This window comes from Dasypus novemcinctus, chromosome 8 (genome assembly GCF_030445035.2).
Source record: "Dasypus novemcinctus isolate mDasNov1 chromosome 8, mDasNov1.1.hap2, whole genome shotgun sequence".
Taxonomy (NCBI): domain Eukaryota; kingdom Metazoa; phylum Chordata; class Mammalia; order Cingulata; family Dasypodidae; genus Dasypus; species Dasypus novemcinctus.
The window spans coordinates 98,922,010-98,948,296 of record NC_080680.1 but is presented as its reverse complement, the minus strand read 5'-3'; the positions used below and the strand labels follow the sequence as shown (position 1 = coordinate 98,948,296).

Genomic DNA, 26,287 nt, shown 5'->3' with positions numbered 1-26,287 from the left:
TTTTTGGAGCAATGAAAATGTCCTAAAATTGGTTGTGGTGATAAATGTACAACTCTGTGATTATACTGAGAGCCGCTGATTGTACACTTTGGATTGTATGGTGTGTGAATAAAGCAGCTTGAAAAATAAATAAAACCTTCCTTTCAGAAAGGGGAGAATATTGAATTTAATTATAACATCTTCTCTTTACAATTAAATCGTGAATACTTTATTACATCGAGACTATCATGTCTCAGTGATAGCAATGGTGATTGACATTTGAGAATACTCAGAATTAAAGGAAAATATTATATAAATAATTTTTATAACAAAATATTAGTCTCATCTTCAAGCAGGAAACATTTTAGAAATCTGAGTGGTGTAAATAAATTTAATCTCAAAGTATTAGATAGTTGGTATGTATTAACATAAACCTCACTAGTGTGTGACTTGGATCTCTAGGTTTATGTTTTTTGTGGTACCAGGGGCCAGGTAGTGAACCCAGAACTTTGTATGTGGGAAGCCAGCACTCAACCACTGAGCCACATTGGCTCCCTAGTTGGTTGTTTTGCTGCTTTGTTTTGTTTTTTGGTGACAAGGGGAACCAAACCCAGGACCTCCCATGTGGGAAGCAGATGCTCAACTGCCTGAGCCATAGCTGCTCCCCTCTCTAGCTCTTTGTAAAACATTTTTCATCGAGTCATCAAGTACTAATTAGGTTCTGCTCCACAGATAAGGTGCAACAAATTCACATGTCATGTTATGTATACACTCATTATTTCTCTTGTTTAATGACTAGGCACTAGAACAATGGTTCCCATCTGGGGGTCCCCAAAGTAACATCTTTTTTGTTTTTTTAAGGTTGTCAAAGTAACATCTTGAAAATCCCCACCATGCATAACACTGATTATTTTATTATATTTTATATATTTTATTTTTGAATGTCATTAAATTTTACAAAGCCTCAGTTTGTGTCCTAAATCAGTCTTGTAGGGCTGATGGACTTAATGAGCTAGGTTGAGTGCTTAGCACTGGATTTGGCATATAGTAAGCATTCAGTAAGAGGAAGAGGTAGCATTAAAAACATAAGTTCTGAGTTTAAACAGCCTAGGTTCAAATCTTGGCTCCACATATTAGCTGTGTGAACAGGGCAGAAGCAGTACCTAACTCCTGGGAGTGTGAAGATAGCAACATAAATTAATACATGAAAAGCTTTTTCAATGTCTGACACACAGTAAATACTCAATAGTTATTAACTATTATTAGCAACAAAATATGACTAACAAAATGGGAACCAATTCAACTCCCTTCCAATAATGTACTTCATGTCTTTGTCTGCAAAATGATACTTAACTTGTAAAGTGTAATGAGGATCAAATGAGAAAATGCATATCAAGTGGCTAGCATACAGGAGATGCTAAGAAATGGTAGTGATTAGTACTTATAAAGAATTTTGCAATTTTGCCCCTTAAATCCTAGGCTTCGCTCATATTGAACTACTTATAGTTTTTGAAACATGTTCTCTTGCTTTTGTATCTGTACCTGCTGTTCTCTCTGCTTGCTATGCTATTCCCCACTGTTCTTGTTTCTCCCACTGGTTCTTTTAAGATTCAGATCAGGTCTCTTTCACTAGAAAACGTTTCCTTTCTCTTAAGTCTGGAGCAGTGTTTCCATCACTCAACTTAAAATACACTCTAATTTTCTATTTAGCACTTACTACCCGTGTGATTTTGGGATAAGCTACTTAACTTCTCCGAACCTTGGTTTCCTCATCTGTAAAATAGAGATATAAAGATTAAATGACGGATTCAAAAGAAAAAAAAAGATTAAACGACTGGAGGGGAGCTCATGTAGCTCAGTGGGTGAGCACCGACTTCCCAAATATGAGGTCCTGGGTCCAATCCTCGGTCCTACTACCTCCAAAGAAATACATAGTAAGGTTTCTCAGTGCCAAGCACAAAATAGACAGTCAATAAATGTATATATATATATATTTTTTAAAGATTTATTTACCTCCCCTTCCCCCCACCCCCGTTGTCTGTTCTCTGTATCTATTTGCTGTGTGTTCTTTGTCCACTTCTGTTGTTGTCAGTGGCACAGGAATCTGTGTTTCTTTTTGTTGCGTCATCTTGTGTCAGCTCTCTGTGTGCAGCACCATTCCTGGGCAGGCTGCACTTTCTTTCGCGTGGGTGGCTCTCCTTACGGGGTGCACTCCTTGCGCGTGGGGCTCCCCTACGCAGGGACACCCCTGCGTGGCACAGCACTCCTTGTGCGCATCAGCACTGCACATGGGCCAGCTCCACACGGGTCAAGGAGGCCCGGGGTTTGAACCGTGGACCTCCCATGTGGTAGATGGATACCCTAACCACTGGGCCAAGAGCGCTTCCCTGTATATTTATTAAATGAATGTATTTAAAAGAGTCACAGACACAAATTCAGAATGAGTTTGTAGGCCGTATATAGAAAGACATCCCTCTGAAGTTAAATGAAGAAAATCAGTATCATGAAGGAGATTAAGTGAAAGTCACTTTAAAGAGAGAATGTTTCGGGAAGCGAATGTGGCTCAACCAATTGGGCTCCCATCTACCATATAGGAGGTCCAGGGTTTGATGCCCAGGGCCTCCTGGTGAGGGCAAGCTGGCCCATGTGGCGAGCTGGCCTATGTGGAGTGCCCGCCCATGTAGGAATTCAGCCCCATACAGGAGTGCTGCCCTGTGCTAGAATGTCACCTCATGTGGGAAAGCCGCCCCATGCAGGAGTACTGGCCAAAAATGCAGAGAGCTGGCACAGCAAGATGGTGTAACAAGAGACAGAGAGGAGATAAAATAAGAAGATGTAGCAGAACAGGGCAGCTGAGGTGGCAAAAGAGAATAATAGCCTCTCCCATTCCAGAAGGTCCCAGGATTGGTTCTCAGAGCCGCCTAATGAGAATACAAGCGGACACAGAACACACAGCAAATGGATACAGAGAGCAGACAATGGGGGAACAGGGAGATAAATAAAATTAAAAAAAAAAAAAAAAAGAATGTTTCTTAGGCCAGGAAAAGAGCTGGCTATAACATAATTAATGATATTAACATTAGGAGAATGGTCAATATGGAACACGGAAAAAAGGAAAATGAGAAACCAGAGATGGTGGAGAAGAGACAATGAATCTGGAGAGAATTCAGGTCACTTGACAACCATTTTGTTACAAAGCAGAGATAGTTTATTAACTTCTCAATGGCCTAAAAGAAATCTATTTCTAGATTCTGAACCTATTATAGTCTGATAACATGCTCACGGAGGAGCCTTTGTGCTGGTGCCTTGAGAGAGAGTGCTTTGTCATTTAGAAAAAAGGGCTCTGGAAAATGGATGGGAACTTTTTTTTTAAAGATTTTTTCCTTCCCCTTCCTCCCCTCCCCCTCCTCCTCCCCCTCCCCCCACTGTTTTTATTGTCTGTGTCCATTCGTTGTGTGATCTTCTGTATCTCTCTTTTTGTCTTCTCTTCTTGTCTTTCTTCTCTAGGATTTCCTGGGATTCGATCCTGGGGACCTCTGATGTGTAGAGTGGTTCCCTATCAATTGCGCCATCTCAGTTCCTGGTCACTGCTGTGCTTCACGTTGACTCTCCCCTTGTCTCTTTTGTTGCATCATTATCTTGCTGTGTGACTCACTTGCACGGGCACTCGGCTTGCCAGGAGGGCACTGGCTCGCCGCGCAGGCATTGGCTCACCACGCAGGCACTCGCACGGGTACTGGCTTGCCATGTGGGCAGTGGCTCACCACACAGGCACTCATGTGGGCACTCAGCTCACCAAGCAGGCACACACGTATGCATTTGGCTCACTGTGCGGGCACTTGGCTTGCCATGCAACTACCCACATGGGCACTTGGCTCACCGCGTGTGTACTTGGCTTGCTATGTGGGAACTGGCTCGCCACACAGGCACACTTTCTCTTCTTTTTCACTAGGAGGTCCCAGGGATCAAACCTGGGTCCTCCCATATGGTAGGCGGGGGCCTTATCACTTGAGCCACATCTGCTTCCTGGGAACTTTTTTTTGTTAAAAGAAGATAGATCAACCTTTGTAAATGAATGAGATGGCATCCTTGTTTATGCATACTGTCCTTTCCTTCTGATTCTGGTTATTAGGAGTCAGCCTCACTTACTCTGTTTGATTCACTCAACATTGACTTTACAGATCTGAAAAATTAAAGACAAATCCTCAAGAATGATGACCCACTGATAAATAAAATGACAGCTTGGGGACCCTTCTGATTAGCATGTTATCATGCCTGTCCCCCCAAACCAAAACAGAGTAAAATTCATTGAAAAACAGCAAAAAAGCATCAAAAGAACATTTGTTTAGGTTTATTTCACATCTTCTTTCAAAGGAATAATAGTAATTAAAAAATAAAAAGAACATAAAATTATTCTTAGTATATAGAACATAATTTTAAGATTTCATACTACTTATTTTTCAAAACATATTCATATCCAAGTCTTTCAAAGTGGACTTAGAGGAGGAAAAGGACTGAAGAGGATTTAAAAAAAAAGGGTAGTGAAAAGAATTCAGAAATAATTTGGTTCTATTCTACTTAAAGCAGATTTTTTAATAAGACAGTGGGTATGTCCATGGAAGTTTTCTGGGAGAACCATAACTTCCATCTTATTGCAAAGATTAAGGCAGTCAAAGGAATCTGAAAAATACATGGTTCAATTAAGACCAAGTTTTCTTGCTCTCAATGTATACCAAAACCCCCGGTTCCACACTATATATCAATGTAGAAACAACAAATATTGGTGATAAAGATATCCCATGATAATTCTGGAGAGAGGGAAGTCTCTGTTTTGTACACTACAAATGGAATCAAATGCCTTTGGAGAAGTTCTAGTCAAAAAATGGTCCTCTATAGTAGACTCAATGAGAAATCATTCAGCTCCTTCCACTGCTGTTGTGGAAACAGGCTTCACATAGTATGGACCTTCACTCAGGTAAGTTCTGAGCCTTAAATAATTTGGGTTCCCAAATATTTCTGCAATTGTCTTGGAATTGGCAAGTGCTTTTACTAGTTCATACTTGGCATCCTTTGAAGCTTTGTCATGCTCCACGGACCGGTCCATCACATATTCTACAAAACCTGGACTGTTAAACATAAGTTTCTGAGCCCAAGGTTGGTTTGCAATGGCCTGAAATGAAAGACAGAAAGAACACAATTCCCTCTGTACCTTAAGAAGTTAATTAAGTTTGTTAGTGAATGGTACAATACTTTAGAGAGAAATCTGACAACATAAGCCTTTCTAAATGTCTATTAACTGGGGAAGGGTTAAGAAAATTAAGATATCTAGCAATAAAAAATTAAGTAAACATTAAAAATAATGTTTACAAAGAATAGGTAATAATGTGGGTAATTTTGTTATATGAAAAAAGTAGATTCAAATTATATACATACCATGATTACAACAGTGGAAAAACAAAAACTAGAGAAGGTTTAAAAATTACAGAAGACTTAAGAAACTTTCACACATATATACAAGGTATTTTCAAGAATGTTCATTATAGTATTCCATAGATACTATCAAAATCTTCATTGACAGGAGAATGATAAACTGCTGTCTATATAACAAAATACTAATGTCTTTATCATCATATCTGACAATATGGATAAACCTTAAAAACATAATGTTGAAGAGAAAAAGCAAATTGCAGAATGTTATAAATAGCATGATACCATTTGCAAAGTTTAAGAATATTAAAATACTGTACTTTGTTAAGGATATGTACATATGTAGTAAAAGTATAAAATCATGAATGGACCTGTAAGCCTTGAATTTGTGATAGTGATTATATCCAGGGAGGCAGGGAGGGGAATGGATGGGGCTGAGGTAACAAGGTATAACTGTATATTTGAAATATTTCACAAAAATACATACATGCAAATATTAAAAGGAAATAAGCCAAATGGTTATGACTAAGGGCGATCCTAAAATTTCCTATTTCTATTTTTCAAATTTTAAAATAAGCAAATTTTACAATGAAAAAACCTCACCACTACATTTTATGAATTACAATTAACAATCAGGTTTATAGCCTAGCCTGTTTCTCTCAAAATATGTTCTGCAGACAAGCAACATCAGCATTACGTGGAAGTTTGTTAGAAATGCAGAATCTCAGGCCCCACCGCAGAACTACTAAACCATGATCTACATTTTAATAAGATCCCCAAGATTAAAGTTTGAGAAACACCAGCTTAATGAGTAATAGCCAAGAAGGAAGGGTGTACAGAAATAAAAAACTGTCCTAAGCAGTAAATAAAAAATTATCTCTGCACCCATGGTTGACTGAGTGGAAAAATGTAGAACAAAACAAAATAAACTAATAATGAGAATATTGATGTAGGAACCAAAATAAACACTTCAATGATAAGGGCAAAGTAGTAGAAAAACAAACGTTTTTGAAGTTTGGAGGACTATCTGTATCCTTCAAGGCCCAGATCATGCATCACATCCTTCAGGAAGTCTTCTCTCTCTTTTCTCCTCCATTTTCCTTGTTCTGACCCAGTCTAGGTCAAGTAAGCTGCTCAGATCCCATTATTGATAAAATTACTAAAATGATTACAAAATTTCTATGAGCCCAGGTAGCATGCTAAGTGCTGGGGCTAGAAAAATTAATCAGATATGGTCTCGATTCACAACAAACTTTAATAGGTGAGATGGAACAATAAGTATTTTCAACATAATGTAATAATTAGAGACAGAGGTACTTAAAACTGTAATAACATAATTAACTATACAATTATATTTACTGTCTGACTCCCTCATTAGACAGTGAACTACATGAAAGAAGGGTCACTGTATATCTTGTTCATTGCTTAATCTCCAGCACAGAATGAATACAAAGTGTGAGCACAGAGATTCTTTAACTCAAACTTGGGAGGGTTTTAGCAAGGCTTAATGAAGAGCTATGTGAACTAATCCTTGAAGAATAAGGAGTTAACTATCAAAGTCAGGGAAGAGTGTTGGATGCAGGGAGTACAGCAAAGATCCACAGATACAAAACAAGTAGTTTGGTATTACTAGAGCATTAAGCATCAACGGGAATGGCAGAAAAAAAGGCTCAGGAAGACAACAAGGGCTGGGTCAAAAGAGGGCCTGATTGTATGGCAGATAAGAAGGCTGGAATTTATTCTGTGATCTCACAGCACCCATTCAAACCTCTGCCTCAGTGCCTAATACCTTCTACTGAAACAATCTGTTCACACATCTGTCTCCCTTATTAGTCTATAAGGTAATAGAGGGCAAAAACTGTACTATGTACTTGTGTATCACCAGAACATGGCATAGGGAGTGGTTCATTGTAAGTACTCATGTGTTTAACTGGCAGAGTCCAAGGAGGAGCTTGTGGAAAAGAAGAAGATACCTACCGTGAACACTTTTAAGGCAGCACAGTGTAGTTCAGGGAAGGGTTGATTACTGATGCCACGAAAGAGTTCCAATGGGTCCCGAGATAAAGAGGAAAACCAGGATTCTGTCATCCTCAGGAGGTCATCAGTTTGCTGCTCAGGCTATGGGACAGAAAAAAGAAATCTCACGATGAGGTTAATTCATATTAAGAAAAGCATACTTCTCCATACTTCGTTTGGAAGTCAGGAAACCTAGGTTCTGATGGCACTCCATCCTTAATTTGCTATGTAATCTTTGCTAAGTCTGTAGCACTCTTCCCCTAACCGTGTACAGATCTTTCCCAGGATTTTGATGGAGTTGATTAAGAAACCTGTGTAGTGTCCTCTCCAGTTCTAATATTCTATGATTGTAATTTAACTTAAAAATGTCCCTAGTCATATAAGTATAATCTTACATTTAAGAGTGAGAAAGTTGGCTTACTTGGTCACCATTTGTATTATATTGACTTGTACAGATATTTTCCCTCAAACATATCCCATTGTCTTTCATAAATATTCCGATCTACTTACTGGTAAATACAGGAGAGATGAAACTGCATCCAAACACCTAATTTTTAACTCTGTTGAGGCATTCTTTGCTTGATGTCCTATTCTCATGAGCAAGCGTTCAAATCGAGTTCCTATGAAGAAATAACAATGAGAATTAAAAAAATAAGATTTATTTATTTATTTCCCGCCTGCCCCCCTTTGTCTGCTCTCTGTGTCCATTTACTATGTGTTCTTCTGTGTTTGCTTGTATTCTCATTAGGTGTCTTAGAGAACTGATCCTGGGACCTTCTGGAGTGGGAGAGAGGTAATCATTCTCTTGTGCCACCACAGCTCCCTGGTCGGCCGCATCTTTTATTATGTCTCCTCTATGTCTCTTTTTGTTTTGTCATCTTGCTGCGCCAGCTTTCTGCATAGCCCAGCACTCCTTTGCGGGGTAGTACTCCTGCATTAGGCACCACTCCTCACAGGTCAGCACCCTGCACAGGCCAGCTTGCCTTCACCAGGAGGCCCTGGGTATCGAACCCTGGACCTCCTATATGGTAGATGGGAGCCCAATTGATTGAGCCACATCCACTTCCCAACAATGAGATTTTTAAAAGCATGGTTTTATACACTATGATCCCTACCATCTGAAACTGAAACAAAAATAAACATGTAGTCAGAGACCAAGTGACACATACATATAAGGCTCAGTGTAAAAGATTTGGAATCAAAGGATCTGGGTTTGAGTAACAGCTGCCCCACAGTTTGTATGATATTAGAAAATTTTCTTAACTTCTGTGAGTTTCAGCTACCTTATCTGTAAAATGAGAATGACAGTACGTTCTTCGCAAGATTGTAAAAGGATTATGTCATAGGCAAAAGCACTTAGGAAAATACATACAACTACAAGGATATTAGTTTTTATGTACAACAGCATATTAATTTTCAACATATATTTCACAAGGGTTTTAAAAACAATGCTAAATATTTTTTCCATAGAATTCATAGTGCTTTAAAAAAGATTCTCACAGATGTGCCACTAAAAGCATCACTGAATATAAAATCTTGTGACTAATTTTTCTATTTCGTTTCCTTCCTTGATACCCTGGAAGTAGTTGTCACACTCATTATAAATAAGGAAAATGAGGCTTCGAGAAATGAAATGACTAAACAAAGGTCATACAGATAAATTACTTAGAACTGGGATACAAATCCAGATCTTTCTCACTCCAAAGCCCAGCCACGGTTTTTATACCATGAATACTATTCAAGGAAGACACAGAAGGGAGAAAGTGTTCTGACCTGCCAAGCTGATTGGTAGAAGCCCTAAACAATAAAAAGTTAAAGGAAAAAACAAGAGGTTTTGAGTAGTAATTAAGAGAGACTTTTTAGGGATGAGACAAGGTCATGGTTAAATACTGCCAATTATAAAAGTGGCTTCTACAACGTAGTTAACCCAGAAGCAAATTAACCTATATACTGAACACCTGTCAAAAATTAAGAAATATTTTTAAAAAGCCAACACAAGTCATACCAACCTGTTTTCTGTAAAACCTGTTTTCCTTCAACATTGGATCCCAGGATTCCAATCGTGTCCACTGCTACACCAATCATGGTGGGGTCTTGACTTTCTGTCATTTCAAAGACCTTTTCCACAAAGACAGGATAACGCTCACAGATCTGCTGAGGACTATCCATGATAGCCAGGTTTCCAAAAAATTTCACAAACCCTACAGATAGTAATAAAAATGTATTATAAATGAGGAGCAAGACAGCACAAATCATGGAATTTATGTTTTCATACGAACAGTAATGAACTGCCAGCCAGAAAAAGGACAAAGGTTAGAGCAATGTATTGCCTGGAAAATATTAAGGAGATACCAAAGGACCAGTGATGTATGGTCCTGAGTATGAAAACCCCAGGTTGTCAATGGAGATGGGTCCAAATATTGTAGCACTGTCATCAGCAAGAGACAGAACAAACAAACAATGAGGACTAGTGGACAGAAATGATGGCTGGGCAAGTTTGGAGTCATTATTGGGAAGAAAAATTTAAACAGAGATGTTCATCAATATAATAAGCTAGGCTACCTGAGAAGGAATAAATCACCAATTTCTGGAACTGCTCAAGAAAGACCAATCAACTATTCCCCTGAACAGAATGGCTGGAGTAGATCCTACATTAGGTAAAGATTCCAATTCAGAGATTCACGAATCTGAAAAATATACTAAATGTCACTACTAGTATTTTTGCTTGTTTCTTTTAATTGAGCTTCAAAAGAAAACTTCCGGTTCTGAACAGCAATGGTATTTCCAGAAGGTCAGAATAAACAGTGCATTGCTCCCAAGACAATAAATTTTACTCCATCAAGGGGCTACAGGTATCTTCTAAAAGGAATCAGGTCTAAGAAAAACAATCCCTGGCTTCTTCTATTTGAGATAACTCAGATACAGCCCCATCACTTCCATGGCCACCAATATTTTTTACCTGGTAAATAGAAGCTAGAAAAAGGATCTGAATCTGCCCCAACAATTATGTTAGAAATCTGGTCAATTACTCCTTCTTGTGCTAGGTACTGTCGTCCATGATGAGTATGTGCCAGTGATGTCACTGTTTCTATACAGGTGGCTCTGCAATGTCAGAAGGACAAAAACAAGGAGATTTTGCATATCAATAATAGCAAATAAGTTGCTTTCTCAAAGGTTATCTTATTTATTTCTTCGTACCAAATCTGAAAGGTCAATAATCATGGCTCTACATTTTATATGAGGATACAACTCCTAGAAAGTTGTAGTGACTTGTAGAGACATGACAGAATTGAGATTTAAATCTTGATCACCTGATTGAGGCACACTATTGTTTCTATTACTACTTACTTCCTAAGATTTTATCTTTTTTTTATTGTTGTTTTTTGTTTTGAAAATATCAAGCATCCACAAATATAAAGAGACGAGTAAAACAAATTGCCAGTTTGTTTGGTTAGTTATCTCTGATCGGATAGTTATCAAAATTTTGCTTCATTTTTTTCCCTGTTTTTCTGAATTATTTTAAGCATATTTTAATCATTTTGCCATTTATTCCTACATAATTCAGTATGCATCTCCTTAAAAAATGAACATTCCTTAAATAACGCTATTACTATGTAAAAATTAACAATAATTTGCAGTAATACCCAATCTTGATTTCCACAAATGTCTAAAAAAAGTATTTTTGCAGTTGATCCAATGATAGGTTGACTATTTGCAGACACTTCATGTGTCATTAAATTTGACAAAAGCTAAAAATTAACAAAACTAATTTACTTAGTAGGACAAGATACTCAAATGCTTTGAAACAATGTAACTGGTGACTGATTTGTATATTTTGAGTCAATCATAGTTAAACATCACAGGACAATCAGAAAATCATTTAAGAGAAGGAAAAAGAAAATTATACATGAAGATAGTAACTATAGTACTACAAACCAAGTGTTCAACTGAGAGGATTTATTTGTAAACTATGGACTACCAATAAAAAAAGGAAATATTTGGCAGATATTAAAGAGGACTTGAGGAACAGGGGGCTGTGAGTGAAGAGACCAGAATTAACATTTCTTTGAGTATCTAGTCAGTCATTGAATTGGTCTCTATGGTCAATTCACTTAATCCTCCTAATAGATTCTTTATAGGACTAATGTTCCACTTGAGAGATGAAATGTGTAAGATTACAATAATTTGTCCAAAGTCTAACAGCTTTTAAGTAGAGATACATTCAAGCCCCAATCTTTCTCATTTTATAAAGCCCATGCTTTTTATATAATGCCATAGTGCTATTATTTACAATGCCAAAAGATGTGTATGATAAAATATTACATAATACAAACTGATAGTTTGTATTTGTGATTGCAACTTTTTAAAGAGCAGAGATGCTTAAGGACAAGAAATCAGTTAATAATAGAAAGTAACTAAATTTTCCCACAGAGCATTTCAAAGTTTTAGCATGCTGTCATGATGTAACTTTAATAATTTTATAAAGACCCCTTCTTCAGAACATGCAACCTTCTTCATAAGACTGCAACCTGGGCACAGACTTTAATAGAAAAGATCATTCTAAGTCCCACAGTTGTTTCCTGGTCCTCTAAAACAGGACATTTTGCTTTAAGAACTCTCAGTCAACACACCTGACCAGCACATCCTCACCCGTCAACTCTCTGAGGAGCTGGGTTACCAATCCACTGGTGGTACAGTAGTTTAAAGATTCTGGTGACACAGAAGAAATCTCTACAATTAGCTACAAGAAAAAAATCCAGAAAAAGCAAAAAGGTCAAAACAGTCCCAACATGTTGGATTTTATTTTAAATTAAATTCAGAACTAGATATTGTATGTAATAATTTATTTTAAAATTCATTATTTGTCTCCTCAAAGTAGGAAAACTTCATGGAACACATTAGAAATTAATCATTCCATTATGTTTGAGTATGTATGTACTTTAAAAAAAAAAAAAAGGAACCATCAATCAGGGTATAAAACCTGAATCAGCAGCCACAGATTAATTTTAAAAACCTTTGTTTAACTCGCTTGTTGATTCAGTCAGTTGTCAGTCAGTCAGTCAGTCAGTCAGTCAGCCAGTCAGCCAGCCAGCCAGCCAGCCAGCCAGTCAGTCATTCACTCATACATTCAAGTATTCTGTCAGGTAGTCATTCATCCACTTAACAATTATGTCTTAAGAGCCCACTGAAAGACATGGGAAGACACGGAAGAATTTAAAGCACAGGAGTGACAGAATCAGATTGGGATTTTGAAAAGATTGTCTACTGCATATGAAGATGGACTGGGGGTGGTAGTGATAAAAGTAGTGTGGGGAAGAGATGTAGCTCAAGTGATTGAGCGCCTGCTTTCCATATACAAGGTACTGGGTTTGAACCCCAATACCTCCTAAAAACAAAACCAAACAAACAAAACAAAACAAAAAACCAACACTTCTCATTGAGGAGTGGATGCAGCTCAGTGGTTGAGTGCCTCCTTCCCATGTATAAGGTCATGGGTTCAAATCCCAGTACCTCCTCAAAAAAAAATAGATGAGGGAAGACCAGTTTGGAGGCAAGTATAGTAGTCCACTTGAGAGATAACTGCAGTGGCTATGCAGATGAAGAGAAATGTATGACTTTGGGTAAAACTGACAGAGTGATGATTGAATGGATATGGTGTAGGGAGCTCAAAGTCTGATAAAGAATGAGCTCAAGAGAAGTGGATGTGGCTCATGTGACAAGGCCTCCATCCACCACAGGGTAAGACCCAGGTTCGATCCTTGGGGCCTCCTGGTGAAAAAAAAAGAGAAAGCATGCCCGCGTGGCAAGTCAGTGCCTGTATGGCGAGACAAGTGCCCGCGTGGCCAGCTGAGCCAAGGGCTTGCGTGGCAAGTCGAGTGCCCACATGAGTGCCTGGGTGGTGAGCCAGTGCCTTCATGGAGAGCCAAGTGCCCACACAGCAAGCCGAGTGCTCACGTGGTAAGCCACTGCCTGCACAGGTGAGTCGTGCAGCAAGATGATGACACAGGGGGAGAGAGATGAAGGGGAGGGTCAAGGTGAAGTGCGGCAGAGACCGGCAACTGAGGTGGTGCAATTGAGAGGGAACCTCTCTCCACATCAGAGGGCCCCAGGATCGAATCCCAGTGAATCCTAGACAATAAGAGATGACAAAAAAAAAAAAAAACAGTTACAGAAGATCACACAGCAAATGGACACAGACAGCAAAAACAGCAGGTCAGGGAAGGGAGAGAAGAAAAAAAAAAAGAATGAACTCAAGATCTCTGACTTGCCAACCACTGTGTGAAAATGTGAAACAAGGGCAGTTTGTGGCTATTTTTTATTGGAGGCAGGGGGTGGGTGGGTGAGACCATGAGTTTGGTTTGAGCAAAAATATGAGGGGCCTAGAATATGAACAAGGGGCAAGAATAAGTACATTGCTGGATATGAAGGTCTGAGCTCAGAAAAGAGACCTGGATTGGAGGTTTAAATTTGAAAGTTATTAAAGAAATGGGCAGTGAAATCTTAAGATGAGTAAAATTCCCTAGGGAATGACTATAGAGTACAGTGAGAACAGGGCATGGGACTTCACCTTGAGGAACTCCAACAATTGAAGTTTCAGTAGAGGATGATGAGCAGGGAGACTGAAAAGACACAGATAGAGGCAGAAGGAAAACCAGGAATAGTGTGGTATCAAGATATGTAAAGCATTTAAAGGTGTTTTAAGGAGGGAATTAGATTGTAGAGGGATTCATTCTAAGTATGAATGCCTATTAGAGTATCAGCTGTGTGGCCTTGGATCGATTATATAATAATATATATCGTTTTCTAAGGGATTTGTCAGCACAGCGGTCAGTACACTCTAGTGAAAATAAGAGGCAGATGAAAGACATTTTTCTCCTCCTTCTTCTTCCTCTTCCTCTTCTTAATTTTTTAAAAGTCTAGTTCCAATGGTATCTCCTCTATCATAGAATCTACAGTGCACTGTAAATATTTTTTTCATGACTATTTAATATACTATGCTGGGAGTTCATCTCTATACCCCCAGCACCTAGTATAGAGCCTAAATCAGATTAATATATAGAATAAAACCATGCTAAATAGCTCTTCCTGCCTTCCAATGTAAGCCTTCCTGCATTCTGAATTGGGCATCAGAAAGCGTAGATTAATTTTACCTCATATACTCTGTATCGAACAATGTCATTTGTTTTCATTACACTTTTCAAATCATCCAAGAGATTGCTTTCAAATAAAGCCTCCAGTCCAGCTTGGGTTAGTGAGATTCTTGACAGGGATTTGATGGCCTAATAAGAAAAAAAGTATCTCTTTAGTCACAAAAATACAGACAATACCTGCTTCACAAAACTGATGAGAAAATTAGTATATGGAAAGACCTTGCCTAAAGAGCATTCACTAAATGTTAAGTACTATTTTTCATAGTTGGAAATACACGTATCTCCAATAGAAAGCAAATAATTTAAGTTTTGCTTATCAGACAGCCCAATGTAACCCTAAGATGAATAATGTGGGTACATTATCCTAAAAACCAGTTTTCTTGTAGTCACTTGACAAGACCATTGTTGACACCATCTACATGAAGTTGCAAATTCAGTTACACAACCCAACCATTCTAAACCTTCACCTCTCAATTCAGAAGGCCATACTTTGTCTCCTAGGACACAAAGGTTTCTGCATATTTAAGCTGATGGTTCTAGCAGACTTACCGCTTTAGCTACAGATAGATTCTCTCCACCAATACAGTAAACAATTTGTTTTAGTAACTCAGAATTATTTAGAATCTCAACAACAGCATCAGAATTTTCAACAATTCTTCCAACCTGGAAAAAACAAACAGAAAATAATTGGAAACACTCTTTCAAAGTAGAGCAACATGTGAGCATATGGTGGTCAGAGTTTGATTACTGCTATAAGACAAGTCATTAAAATTCAGAATGACCCAAAATCATTAATGCCAAATGTAGAGCCATATCTTTGAAAGGAAAAAAAAAAGGGCAGGTAAAAAGCTGAGACAGTTCAGTAGTGAAAACCAGACAGGTTAGGTACAAGTTCTGTCAATTTTCAGCTATAACAACCTTGGGCAAATTAATTATAACTGCTTTTAGAGTCTGTTTTCTCATTTTCAAAAAATACTTAATTGCAGGGTAGATATGAAGATTAAATGAGACTAAATAGGTAATACACCTGCCACAGTGGCTGGCACATAGATGTTCAGTGAACATACTATTACCTTTCCCTCTTTTTTGTTGAATAAACACTTTAGAGGAGAAAAGGAATGCAGTGGTTGAGTGTCAATGGGGTAACTAACTGCTCGCCTCTTAAAATAATCCTTAACATCAGCTTTCCACTCAAATAGGAGGATGTTTTAGCTATCAGGATTTAAGAGTTACCAATCTTAATTTATTGACTGAATGACCTTTATAATAGTACAGAACAGCTGTTTTGAACACATAGGATTTTTTTCCTCTCTGAAAGCTCTTTGAGGGAGAACTTAGGGAAATAAATAGGATTTATTCATCTTGGTTGGTCCAAGAGCATATGGTACAATGCCATGCCTAGCATATAAAATGAGCTCAGTCAGATTTTATTCAATGAATTAGCCAGTACTTAGTGGAATTTCTTTCTTTAGCTGGTGTCCCCTGGTTATAGTTAGCTATACACACACTTGCCTTCTCAACTAGATTAGGAGCTTCCTCGGAAAAGATAGGGATTGTATTTTCTTCATCTCTGTTTTTGGCACCCAGCCCAGAGCCTTGCCCAGAGCAAGTGGTCACCTAAGTATGGGTTCCCTTCTTACATGTGCTATTAAAAGTTCATACCTGGGACAGAGTGAGGATTTTTACAGAATCATCAGGGTGAGTCAGTCCTCTTTGCAGGTCAACTCTGAGGTTCCGGGCCACGTGAACTGGCTCCATAGCCTGGAGCAATCGCTCCAGAATGGATACACACAAAGTAGTCTGTTCACTGAAGAAGACACCATAGAACTCATTAGTTAATGTCCTGCCAGGTGGGAAGCAACAATGTAATAAGACTTATCTGAAGCATGTCTCAAGAAGGCTCTCCTCCACACACACACAGACTCCCTTCAAAACACCAGCTTCTACTCATATATTAAACATTTGCTAAGTACCTATAATGTGCCACGCCTGTGCTGGGACTACAAAAAAGGAAGGATGAGATATAGTCTCTAACCACAAGTTGCTATCTAATGGAAAATATAGGTAAATAAAAAAGGAATTATAATCAAGGTATATAAATGCTATAGGTTATGGGAAATGGATTTGGCTCAACTGACAAGAGCGTCCTTCTACCATATGGGAGGTCCAGGGTTCAAACCCAGGGCCTCCTGACCCGTGTGGTGAACTAGCCCACGCACAGTGCTGATGCACACAAGGAGTGCTGTGCCACGCACGGGTGTCCCCCGTGCCGGGGAGCCCCACGCACAAAGAGTGCATCCCTCAAGGAGAACTGGCCCATGCAAAAAAAGCGCAGCCTGCCCAGGAGTGGCACCGCACACATGGAGAGCTGACACAGCAAGATGATGCAACAAAAAGAGACACAGATTCCTGGTGCCGCTGACAAGAATTCAGGCAGGTACAGAAGAACACACAGTGAATAGACACAGAGAGCAGACAACGGGTGGGGGGAGGGGAGAGAAATAAAATAAATAAATAAATAAATGCTATAGGTTAGTGTTGGAAATGATTGGTGCTCAGAAAAAGAACACAGGGTACAGGGAAGGCTTTCCAGAGATAAATTTAAGAAAAAGTAGAAGTTATCTAGGAGGAGAAAGGTGTTCCAGGTAAAGGGAGTAGTAGTACATGCAAAGGCAGAGCATTATGCATTGACAGCTGGTATCAGAAAGGGGGAAGGGTGGAGAGAAGGTAAAAGGGTGGGATGGACATTAATAAATCAAACTGGAGAAGCTGATGTGGCTGAAGCAAATGGGCACCTGCCTGCCACATGGGAGGTCCTGGGTTCAGTTCCCAGTGCCTCCTAAAGAAGAAGAGCAAGACAGAGGTGACGTAACAAGATGACACAATGAAAAGACACAAGGAGGAAAATACAATGAGAGACACAACAGGCAGGAAGGAGAGGTGGCTCAAGTGATTAGGCATCTCCCTCCCACATGACAGGTCCCGGGTTCGGTTCCCGATGCCTCCTAAAAAGAAGATGAACACACAACAGACACAGAAAGCAGACAGCAAGCACAAACAACAAGGTGGGATGGGGGAGAAATAAATAGAATAAATCCTAAATAAAAAGGAAAGACGCAAAGGAGCTAGATTCTAATAAGTCTTTAATGTCAAACTGTGGAATTTATACTATTTCCATAAGACAATGGCAAACTAGAGAAGAGACATGATGAGATACGATTTATAGAAATCATTCAACTTGAGTGTTAGAGAAAGAATTTCAGTTAGAAGACAGATGATGTTGAGAGAAGATGAAGGAGTGAATGAGGGGAGTTAGCAGAGGAGATGGAGAAGAGTGAGATGATCTGAGAGTTATTTAAACTGGTACAACCACCCTGGAAGGTATAGGTAACACATATATCAAAAGCCTTAAAATGAATATACCCTTTTAATTCGGTAATTTTACTTTGAATAACTGAATGTGAGAATAATTAAGAATGTTTACTACCCAAGAGATCTGAAAATATATGTTTACCCCAAAACTTGTACATGGTTGTTCACAGCAGCACTATTCACAATAGCTGAAAAGTAGAAATAAACTAAATATATACCAAATGAAAGAGTCCAGACACACAAAAAATGTCCAAAACAGGCAAATCCATAGAGACATAAAGCAGATTAGTGATTGGCTAGAGGGGAAGGAAATGGGGAGTATTAATGGGTATGGAATTTCTTCGGGGGGGTGATGAAAATGTTCTGGAATTAGACAGTGGTGATGGATATACAACATCGTGAATACACTAGAAACCACTGAATTGTACACTTTAAAAGGGTAGATTTTTTGTTATATGAATATTTCAATAAAAAAGAGAGTTTTACACAAATATAAAGATGCCCAACCTTACTTATCTCAAAAACCTAGGAAATAATCTAAACATCCAGTATTATGGCATTGGTAAAATACAGTTATAAAACTGACCAGCTCACAGGTATAAACTAATCTAGAAAATATTTAATTGCAAAGAAATAAGTTTACAATCTATTAAGAGGAAAAAGTAGGTTGTGAAACATTATAGAAAAATCCCATTTCATTAAGCTTATATTTGTACAGAAAAAGGTCTAAAAATTTATAAAAAGAATTATTACTTAGCATGGAGAGACTACAGGTGATTTTTATTTTTATTTGTTTGCTTATCTAAGTTTTACCATTTTTAAAAATGAATATTCATTTAGTTTGTAATAAGAAAATAAAAGTAATAAAATTAACTTGTTAAAATCTTTAAAATGGAAGTGGATGTGGCTCAACTACTTGGGCACCTGCCTACCACATGCAAGGACCTGAGTTTGGATTCCGATGCTGCCTAAAAGAAGATGAGCAGATGTCGCCTACTGTTGCAACAGAGTTAAGACTCTACCCCCGCCACAATAAGCAGAGGCCACAAGCCAGCAGACACCGCAGCCCAAAGGGAGTGGATGCGGTTCAGTCTGTTGGACACTCGCCTCTTACGTGAGAGAGGTCCCAGGTTCAGTTCCCAGTGCCTCCTGGAGAAGGCAAGTAAACAATGAGCAGACAGATGAGCAAACCATCTAGGGAAAGGGGGGGGGAATAAAGAAAAATAAACTTTTTAAAAAATCGCTAAAAAAGAAAAAAAACTTAAAAAAAACATTAATTTCTATGAAAGCACCTAGCATTCCCTGGTCCACAGCAAGTACTTCATAAATGTTAAAATCACCAATCTTTAAAATAGCTTATAAACTAGTTAGGAAAACTACAAAACTGCCAGTAACTACATGCAAAGGCAGAATGCACTATTATAAACTGTTATAAACAAAATGGCATAGGAATTCTGAAGAAAGAGCACTTTCCTCAGAGAAAGTGAGAGAATGAGGCCAAAGGAAACTGTTAACAGATAACTTCCTGATGCCAACTTTGGTTTATTGCAATTCTATTATTTAAATGTATGACCTTGGTCAAGTTACCTGAGCCTCAGTTTCCTCATCTACAGAAAATGGGGTTAATATTACAAAACGGCATAGGGTTTTTGCAAAAATACACGAAAAATAAACACTTAAGTAGTGCTCATTACGTGTTAAGCACAGTATAAGCACTTAATATATTTCAACTCATTTAATCCTCATAATTGAACTGGGACCTCATATGTTGGAAGCTGGCACTCAACCACTGGTACACATCAACTCCTCTGAGTTGGTTTTTTCATTTGTTTGCTTGTGGTTTCTTCTTTTTGCTTTTTTAGGAGGCACTGGGAACTGAACCCAGGACCTCCCATGTGAGAAGCAAGCCTTCAACAGCTTGAGGCCACATCCACTCCCCAAAGAGATATTCTTTTTATTCTAATTTTATAGCTGGGTAAACTGAGACAGAGGTATTAAGTAGGATGCCCAAGGTCACACAATTACTAAGTAGCAGAGAGCTGGAATCTGAATTCAGAGTCCATGCTTTCAACCACCTGTTGCACTTAAGGTGCTTAGTACAATGCCTAAACCACAGTAAGCTCCTAATAATGGTTAGCTAATACCATTATTAAGTTAGTTCATCTCTAGTCCTTTTTATTCTGTTCACTTTGGAGTCTCCTATTGTGCCTCGCACATATCTTATGTTTAGCTCAGGCTCAATAAAGATTTTTTAATTTAAAACCAATTGTTCCACATCCTTGTCAACATTTATAATGGTTTCTTTTTTTAAGAGAAATTGATGGCTTACAGAACATCATCCATAATTACAGATTCCCATATACCACTCTGTTATTAACACCTTGCATTGATATGGGCCACTTGTTATAATTGATGATAGCATATCTTCATAATTGTACTATTAACTATAGTCCATGGTTTATCATAGGGTCCACTGTTTGTGGTTTCCTGAATTTTTAAGATAATTTTTATTCTGCTAACCATATACACAATCTAACAATCATGATGTTGTGCTACCATCACCACCATCTATTACCAAAACATTTCCAACATTGCAAATAGGAACCCTGTACATGGTAGCTTTTTAATTTTAGCCAACCTAAGAGGTGTGTACTGATATCTCATTGTGGTTTTAATTTCCATTTCCCTAATAAGATGTTGAATATCTTCTCATTTGCCATCTATATATGTAACTTTTTGTTCAAATCCTTTGCCCATTTATCACCTTGGTTGTCTTATCTGTTGCTGAGTTTTGAGAATTCTTTGTATATTCAAAACACAAGTTGTTTATCAGATACATGCTTTCAGAGATTTTTTCCAAGGTTGTAGACTGTTCTCCTTTTTTGAAGAGAAGGTTTTAATTTTATTAAAGTCCAGTTTACCAACTTGATCTTTTATGGATCATGATTTTAGTGCCATATCTAAGAAATCATTGCTTAAAAAGTTTTTCCTATGTTTTCTTCTGGAAATTTTACATATATGTAAGTTTTAGATTTTACATTTAGGTCTCTGATCCACTTTCATATACTGATGGCAATGTAAAATGTACAACCACTTTGGAAAAAAGTTTGGCAGTTTCTTCCTAGATATTTACTCAAGAGAAAGGAAAATAGGTATTTATGTCAAGACATATATGAATGTTCATAGCAGTGTTATCTATAATATCCCCAAACAGGATGCAACCCAAATGTTCATCAACAGGTTAACAGATAAACAAATTGTCATATTCTATACCATGAGCTAATACTCAACAATAAAAAGAACGTATTCAGTCATACGATATTGTTGAATTTCAAAATAACTATGCTGTGTGAAAGAAGCCAAAAAAAAACAGAAAGAATACAAACTGGTATGACTCCATTTACATCATCTTCTTAAAAAAATAAAGACAAACAAATCTGTGGTGACAGAAAGTCAGATCAACGGTTGCCTGAGAGGGAGATGGGTGGGGAGAGAAGGGTTACCAAGAGGCACAAAGAAACTTCCAAGGATGATGGATATATACATCTGTCAAAACTTATCAAACTGCACATTTTAAACACGTGAAGTTAATTATGTAAACACCTCAGTGAAGTTGTTAAAAAGCAAAGCAATGTTATGTAAGACTGAATAGTACACAAATTTCAGGTCATATGTGGCCCTTTGTTACCAACAAGCCAAAGAAATAATCATTTAAAAATCAGTTTTGCACTTTTTTTTCCAAATGAAGCAAACACTTTTATTTTTTATGCAAAGGTGATTCAGAGAATTATATAAAGGTGGGGAGGGGCAGTCAATGGAGTGCTTCCCAGTGTGGTTTGGACAGACAGTTGAGGGAACAGGGCTGGGCCTCTATGTCTGTGGACTGCCTGCAGGGTCCAGCCGTCCCTGATGTGGTAGGTGGACAGAAGGGGGCATGCTCCAAGACTCACTGTGACCCCCTTCCCTCCATGCAGTCAAAAGGGTTCAAGGCTTACCCTGAGCTCCACTGCAGCTGAGTTTAGAAGATGTTAGAAAAAGGAGCAGCAACAGAAAACTGCCTGTGCTAAAACATACTTGTCCTTGTTGGTATATTTTGAGTTTTGTGTGGTTTCATACAGGGAGCAGTCCCTGCAAAGCCTCTTTCCAGGCTGGGGAGGGGCTGAAGGCCATCATAGTAGTAAGGACAGGAGCATCTACAAGAAATGAGGGGAGACACACAGGCCTAAGGTTAGCTTGGGGAAAGAGTGTCTTCCATGACAGATCCCTGAGGTTTATGTGTTTGCCTGAAAGGCTGTTGGCAAGGCCTTTGAGGCCGTCTGTCCTAGCTTTTATGGAAGGGAGGGCAGGGGCAGAAAAGGGGACCTACAGGAACTCAGAGACAGGACAGCATCAAGAGGAAGGGCCAAGGACAAGAGGCCTTCCTGACAGCCAGGTTAAGTTTTACTGTCAAGGATAAGTGAACCTTTTGGTAGAGAGGGGCACTCTGGGTGCCCCAGAGACCTGGACCCTGTCCTAAAGCCTTGGCAGGAATGTTGTGCTCCCTGCTGAGCCTGAGTTGGGGAGAGGGTCTGTTTGCTCAGTCTGCCAGGCTTCTGAGGTCTGTGGACTGACACTGGTTCTTTCCGTTAAAAAAAAAAAAAAAAAGGCAGCATGTCATGCCCTTTGTGATCAAGATCTGGTAGTTGAAAGGGAGGCCCCACTCAGCCAGAGCTGCCTTCCCACTAGAGGTGCTGGGGGACTGGGCTGCAGGGACAGCTGCCCCCTCCCCTCCTTATCCCCCACCCAGGCTGTAGCTCTCAAGCCCAGATATATCTGTGTGGACAATGTCAAGCCCAGTTCATAGTGAAGAGGGCAGGAGGGGGTTGAGGGCTCCCACGACATTATCTTGTATAAAATACGGCAGCAACACATTCTCAAGGACAGAAGGTGGGGGTGGGAGGTGGCAGCACCATTGTGTAAAAAAAGTTTCCAAGATCTCATAGCAAAGAGGGCTATGATCAGGTATTTGGGCTCACTCCTACTGGATAAAGCCACCCAGGCAGTGGTGGTTGAGTGGGTCTTTATTTGGTATCCTAGTGTTGGTCACATGCTGCCCAGAGGTGCCTAGCTCCCAAGATGCATGGATTGCTGGGGCTCGACATGGGCAAGGCCATCAAAATTGCAGGGTTGCCCATGGTGATCTGGCTGTTGACTGCACAGTGGGCATGTGAGCTGCTGCCACTGGAGCCACTGGCAATAACACTGCTCAGACTGTAGAGAGAGCATCCTAGCCCTGGCCATTCCACTGCTGAGACTGTAGGTGCTGCCCATTTCCACATATTCTTGGAGGGGTGTGTGTAGTGAAGGCACCATGCCTGTGCTATCTGAAGACATATCATGCCTGTGTATCACATCCAGGAGGTTACCAGACTTGGAACCATCTGGATGACCTAGGCCACAATACTGATATAGCTCTGACTTTTGTTGACAATAAGCAGTCGTCCCTGAGTGTGTCACTGGCCTGGATGCAGAGTGGTGACTGGAAAAGGCACTGCTACCTGATATCAGTGCATCAGGTGCTCCATGAGGGGCAGAGATGGACAAACGGTCATTATGGAGCTGATGAAAGCAAGGACAAACAAGAAAGCCAGACCATGAACCAGCCCTGAATGCAGCATGTAGAACGTGAATGCGATTTCTATCCTGTGCAAATCTCCCTCTTTGGTTTCTAAGAAGTTCACTGTATACTCTGACAAACTTGGCTGCAAGGATCTTGGTGTCAACTGTGTCCACCACAGGCTGCCAGAAATACTTATCCACAGTGGCACCTCAGAGGGCCGAAAGGTCCAAGCTGTGAAAGGGTGGCTGGTACCAGAAGTTGGCCTTGGTGAATTCGTGTAGGGCTGTTCATCTGTAAAGGGCACAAGGAAGACCGCAAAAAAGATAGAGGAAAATGTTTCCGCTGGGTTTCAGGTACTTCTTGGAGTCCAGGTAACCCTCTAGCACGTGTTGGTTCAAGAGTGTGTGGCCTATGGGCTCCAAGATGATGATGATGCCTATCTCCTTGGGGAGGGAGACTTCCTCACCTTCCCAGGGATGACCACAATGTGCTAGGTTAGGATGTTACTCTTCATTAGGATTTCAACATGATAGGCATGGTGCTGACCTCCCTCAGCTTTGATTTTCCTCACTGCAGCCTAAGAGGTCAAAAAGAGAGGATCCCAGAGCTGCAGCCAATGTTGAGAACAATCTTGTCCTTATAGTTTTTGTGGTACCACACTAAGCTCTGCATCATGTTCTGCTGCTGTGACAGCCATAAAACTGGAAGTACTGCACAGGCCAGGACTCCTCTGTCTATTTGTTGAACACACACAACTCCAGGGTGAGCCCATGGCAGGTCTTCAGGATATCGTAGAAAGAATAGAAATCATTCAGGGTGGTGAACTAGATGAGGACATTGTTACAGCCCAGAGTGATGAAGGACTGCTTGCCCAAATGTCTGCACTGAGTCTTTCTGGACACCAACTACTTGAACACACACATCATGACTGTAGAAGGCAATGCCCACTGCTTCCAAGCTGGCTGTGTGTACTTCAAGATATAGTGCCTGCTGCTCTGTGTGCCACTGGATCTTGCCATTCATGTTGCTGATACTGAAGAGGTAGGCACTGGGGAACATGGACATGACCACATAGGGCTCCATGCTGCCTGTGCCCAGCCCCACCACTACTATCTTAGATCTGTCCCCCAGACCCTGCCACTGTCCCAGCCTAGCCCGGGCTTGTCTGACTTAGAAGTTGTAAAGCAGCACATTAGCATCCACTCTTCTTCAAGGGAATGCCAGTCAAGACTCTGGACTTACAGCTAGTAGATACAGCAAGCCCCAAGGTTTAGCCAGGATAGCAGCAATAATAACTAAAATTTTCTGAGTGCTTACAATACGCCAGGCACTGTACTTAATATGTATTATCTCATTTAATGCCTTCCTGCCTTATATCAAAGGAACTGAGTTTCAGCAAAGACGAGTATCTTCCCATCAGCTTAGGTAGCACACAGCTTACAAGTTGTGGCAATTTGATATTATTTATGAATTCCAAAAAGGAGATATTGATTACGTTTGTAAACTGGTTGGTTCCTCTGGGTGTGATACCATTTGATGATGTTAGATTCAGCTGAGATGCCTTTGATTAGGTCATGCAGGGTTGAGTCCCTGCCCCTTGTATTAGTGATCCAAAGGGGTGCTGACACAAAACACAGAAATGTTGGTTTTTATAAAGGGTATTTATTTGGCGTAGAAGCTTACAGTTACCAGGCTATAAAGCATAAGTTACTTCCCTCACCAAAGTCTACTGCCATGTGTTGGAGCACAATGTCTGCTGATGCCTGCCAGGGTTTAGGCTTCCTGGGTTCCTCTCTTCCCAGGGGCTTGTATCTCTCCAGGCTCAGCTCCTCTGTTTTCTCCAAAAGGTCAGCTGTAGACTATGAAGATCTCTAGGCTTTGCCTCTCTCCACAAGGCCAGCTGTAGATTATCAGGTGACCAGGTCTGTCGCTCTCCCTGGGGGTTTGAGTCTCTCCAGGCTCAGTGGCTGTGCTCCTCTATGTGCTTACTTCCCAGGCTCCAGCTCAAAAACTCTCAACTCTGTCCTTTGCCATGTCTTTTACCTGTGAGTCCCCATCCACCCAGAGGCAGGGATTCAACACCCTATTGATGTAGCCCAATCAAAGCCCTAATAATAATTTAATTAAGGAAAAGTGAAACTTTAGACAGATCAGTTTACAAACATAACGCAATATCTACTTTTGGAATTCATAAACAATATCAAACTGCTACCCTCCCCACCCCCTCTTGGTAGGCTATATAAAAGGATGCTCAATCAACACACGGCAGTAGATATATGGAGGAGCTTGTGGCCTGGGGAAGAGAGATGAGCCTGATTATTTACAGCTGACCTTCTGAACAGACCAGAGCAGCTGAGCCTAGAAAGAAATGAGCCCCAGGAAGAGAGATGAGCGTTATGTCAGCCTACAGCTGAGGTGGGAAGAAGCTGGGATCATAGAGCCTTAAGAGGAAGAAGGCAGGCTGAACCCTTGCAGGCACAAACGACTTTTGAGTGAGAAAGCCCTCTCGTGGTACCTTGAGTTGGACTCTTTAGGGCCTTGTGACTCTAAGTTTCTACCCCAAATAAACACCCTTTATAAAAGCCAACAGATTTCTGGTACTTTGTATCAGCACCCCTTTAAGCTAACACATAAGTCATCCTCCTCTTTCTTTCAGACAACTTATCCTCACTTGTCTTTCAAAGTCAGATAATGAAACTGTATCTGGAGACTGCCAAGATACTATCCAGAGAAGACAGTATAT

General features: G+C 39.8%; 1 protein-coding gene and 1 pseudogene across 2 annotated transcripts in view; both read right to left on the bottom strand.

Moving 5' to 3' along the window:
* PSMD5 (proteasome 26S subunit, non-ATPase 5) overlaps nt 1-26,287 on the bottom strand; it is a 32,928-nt gene that overhangs the window by 4,410 nt on the left and 2,231 nt on the right. Inside the window, exons 2-10 of one of the 2 annotated variants that reach the window (XM_004473329.4) lie at nt 16,236-16,380; nt 15,123-15,236; nt 14,574-14,702; nt 12,054-12,163; nt 10,382-10,524; nt 9,432-9,623; nt 7,933-8,042; nt 7,384-7,524; nt 4,316-5,149 (exon numbers count right to left, since the gene is read on the bottom strand). In XM_004473329.4, the coding sequence (XP_004473386.1) occupies nt 4,892-5,149; nt 7,384-7,524; nt 7,933-8,042; nt 9,432-9,623; nt 10,382-10,524; nt 12,054-12,163; nt 14,574-14,702; nt 15,123-15,236; nt 16,236-16,380 (1,342 nt within the window). In that variant the 3' untranslated portion in view covers nt 4,316-4,891. Of the gene's footprint in view, nt 1-4,315; nt 5,150-7,383; nt 7,525-7,932; nt 8,043-9,431; nt 9,624-10,381; nt 10,525-12,053; nt 12,164-14,573; nt 14,703-15,122; nt 15,237-16,235; nt 16,381-26,287 lie in introns of those variants that run through there. The other variant, XM_071217027.1, reaches the window with a different exon arrangement.
* On the bottom strand, nt 23,018-24,636 carry LOC139439462 (histone-arginine methyltransferase CARM1 pseudogene; annotated as a pseudogene).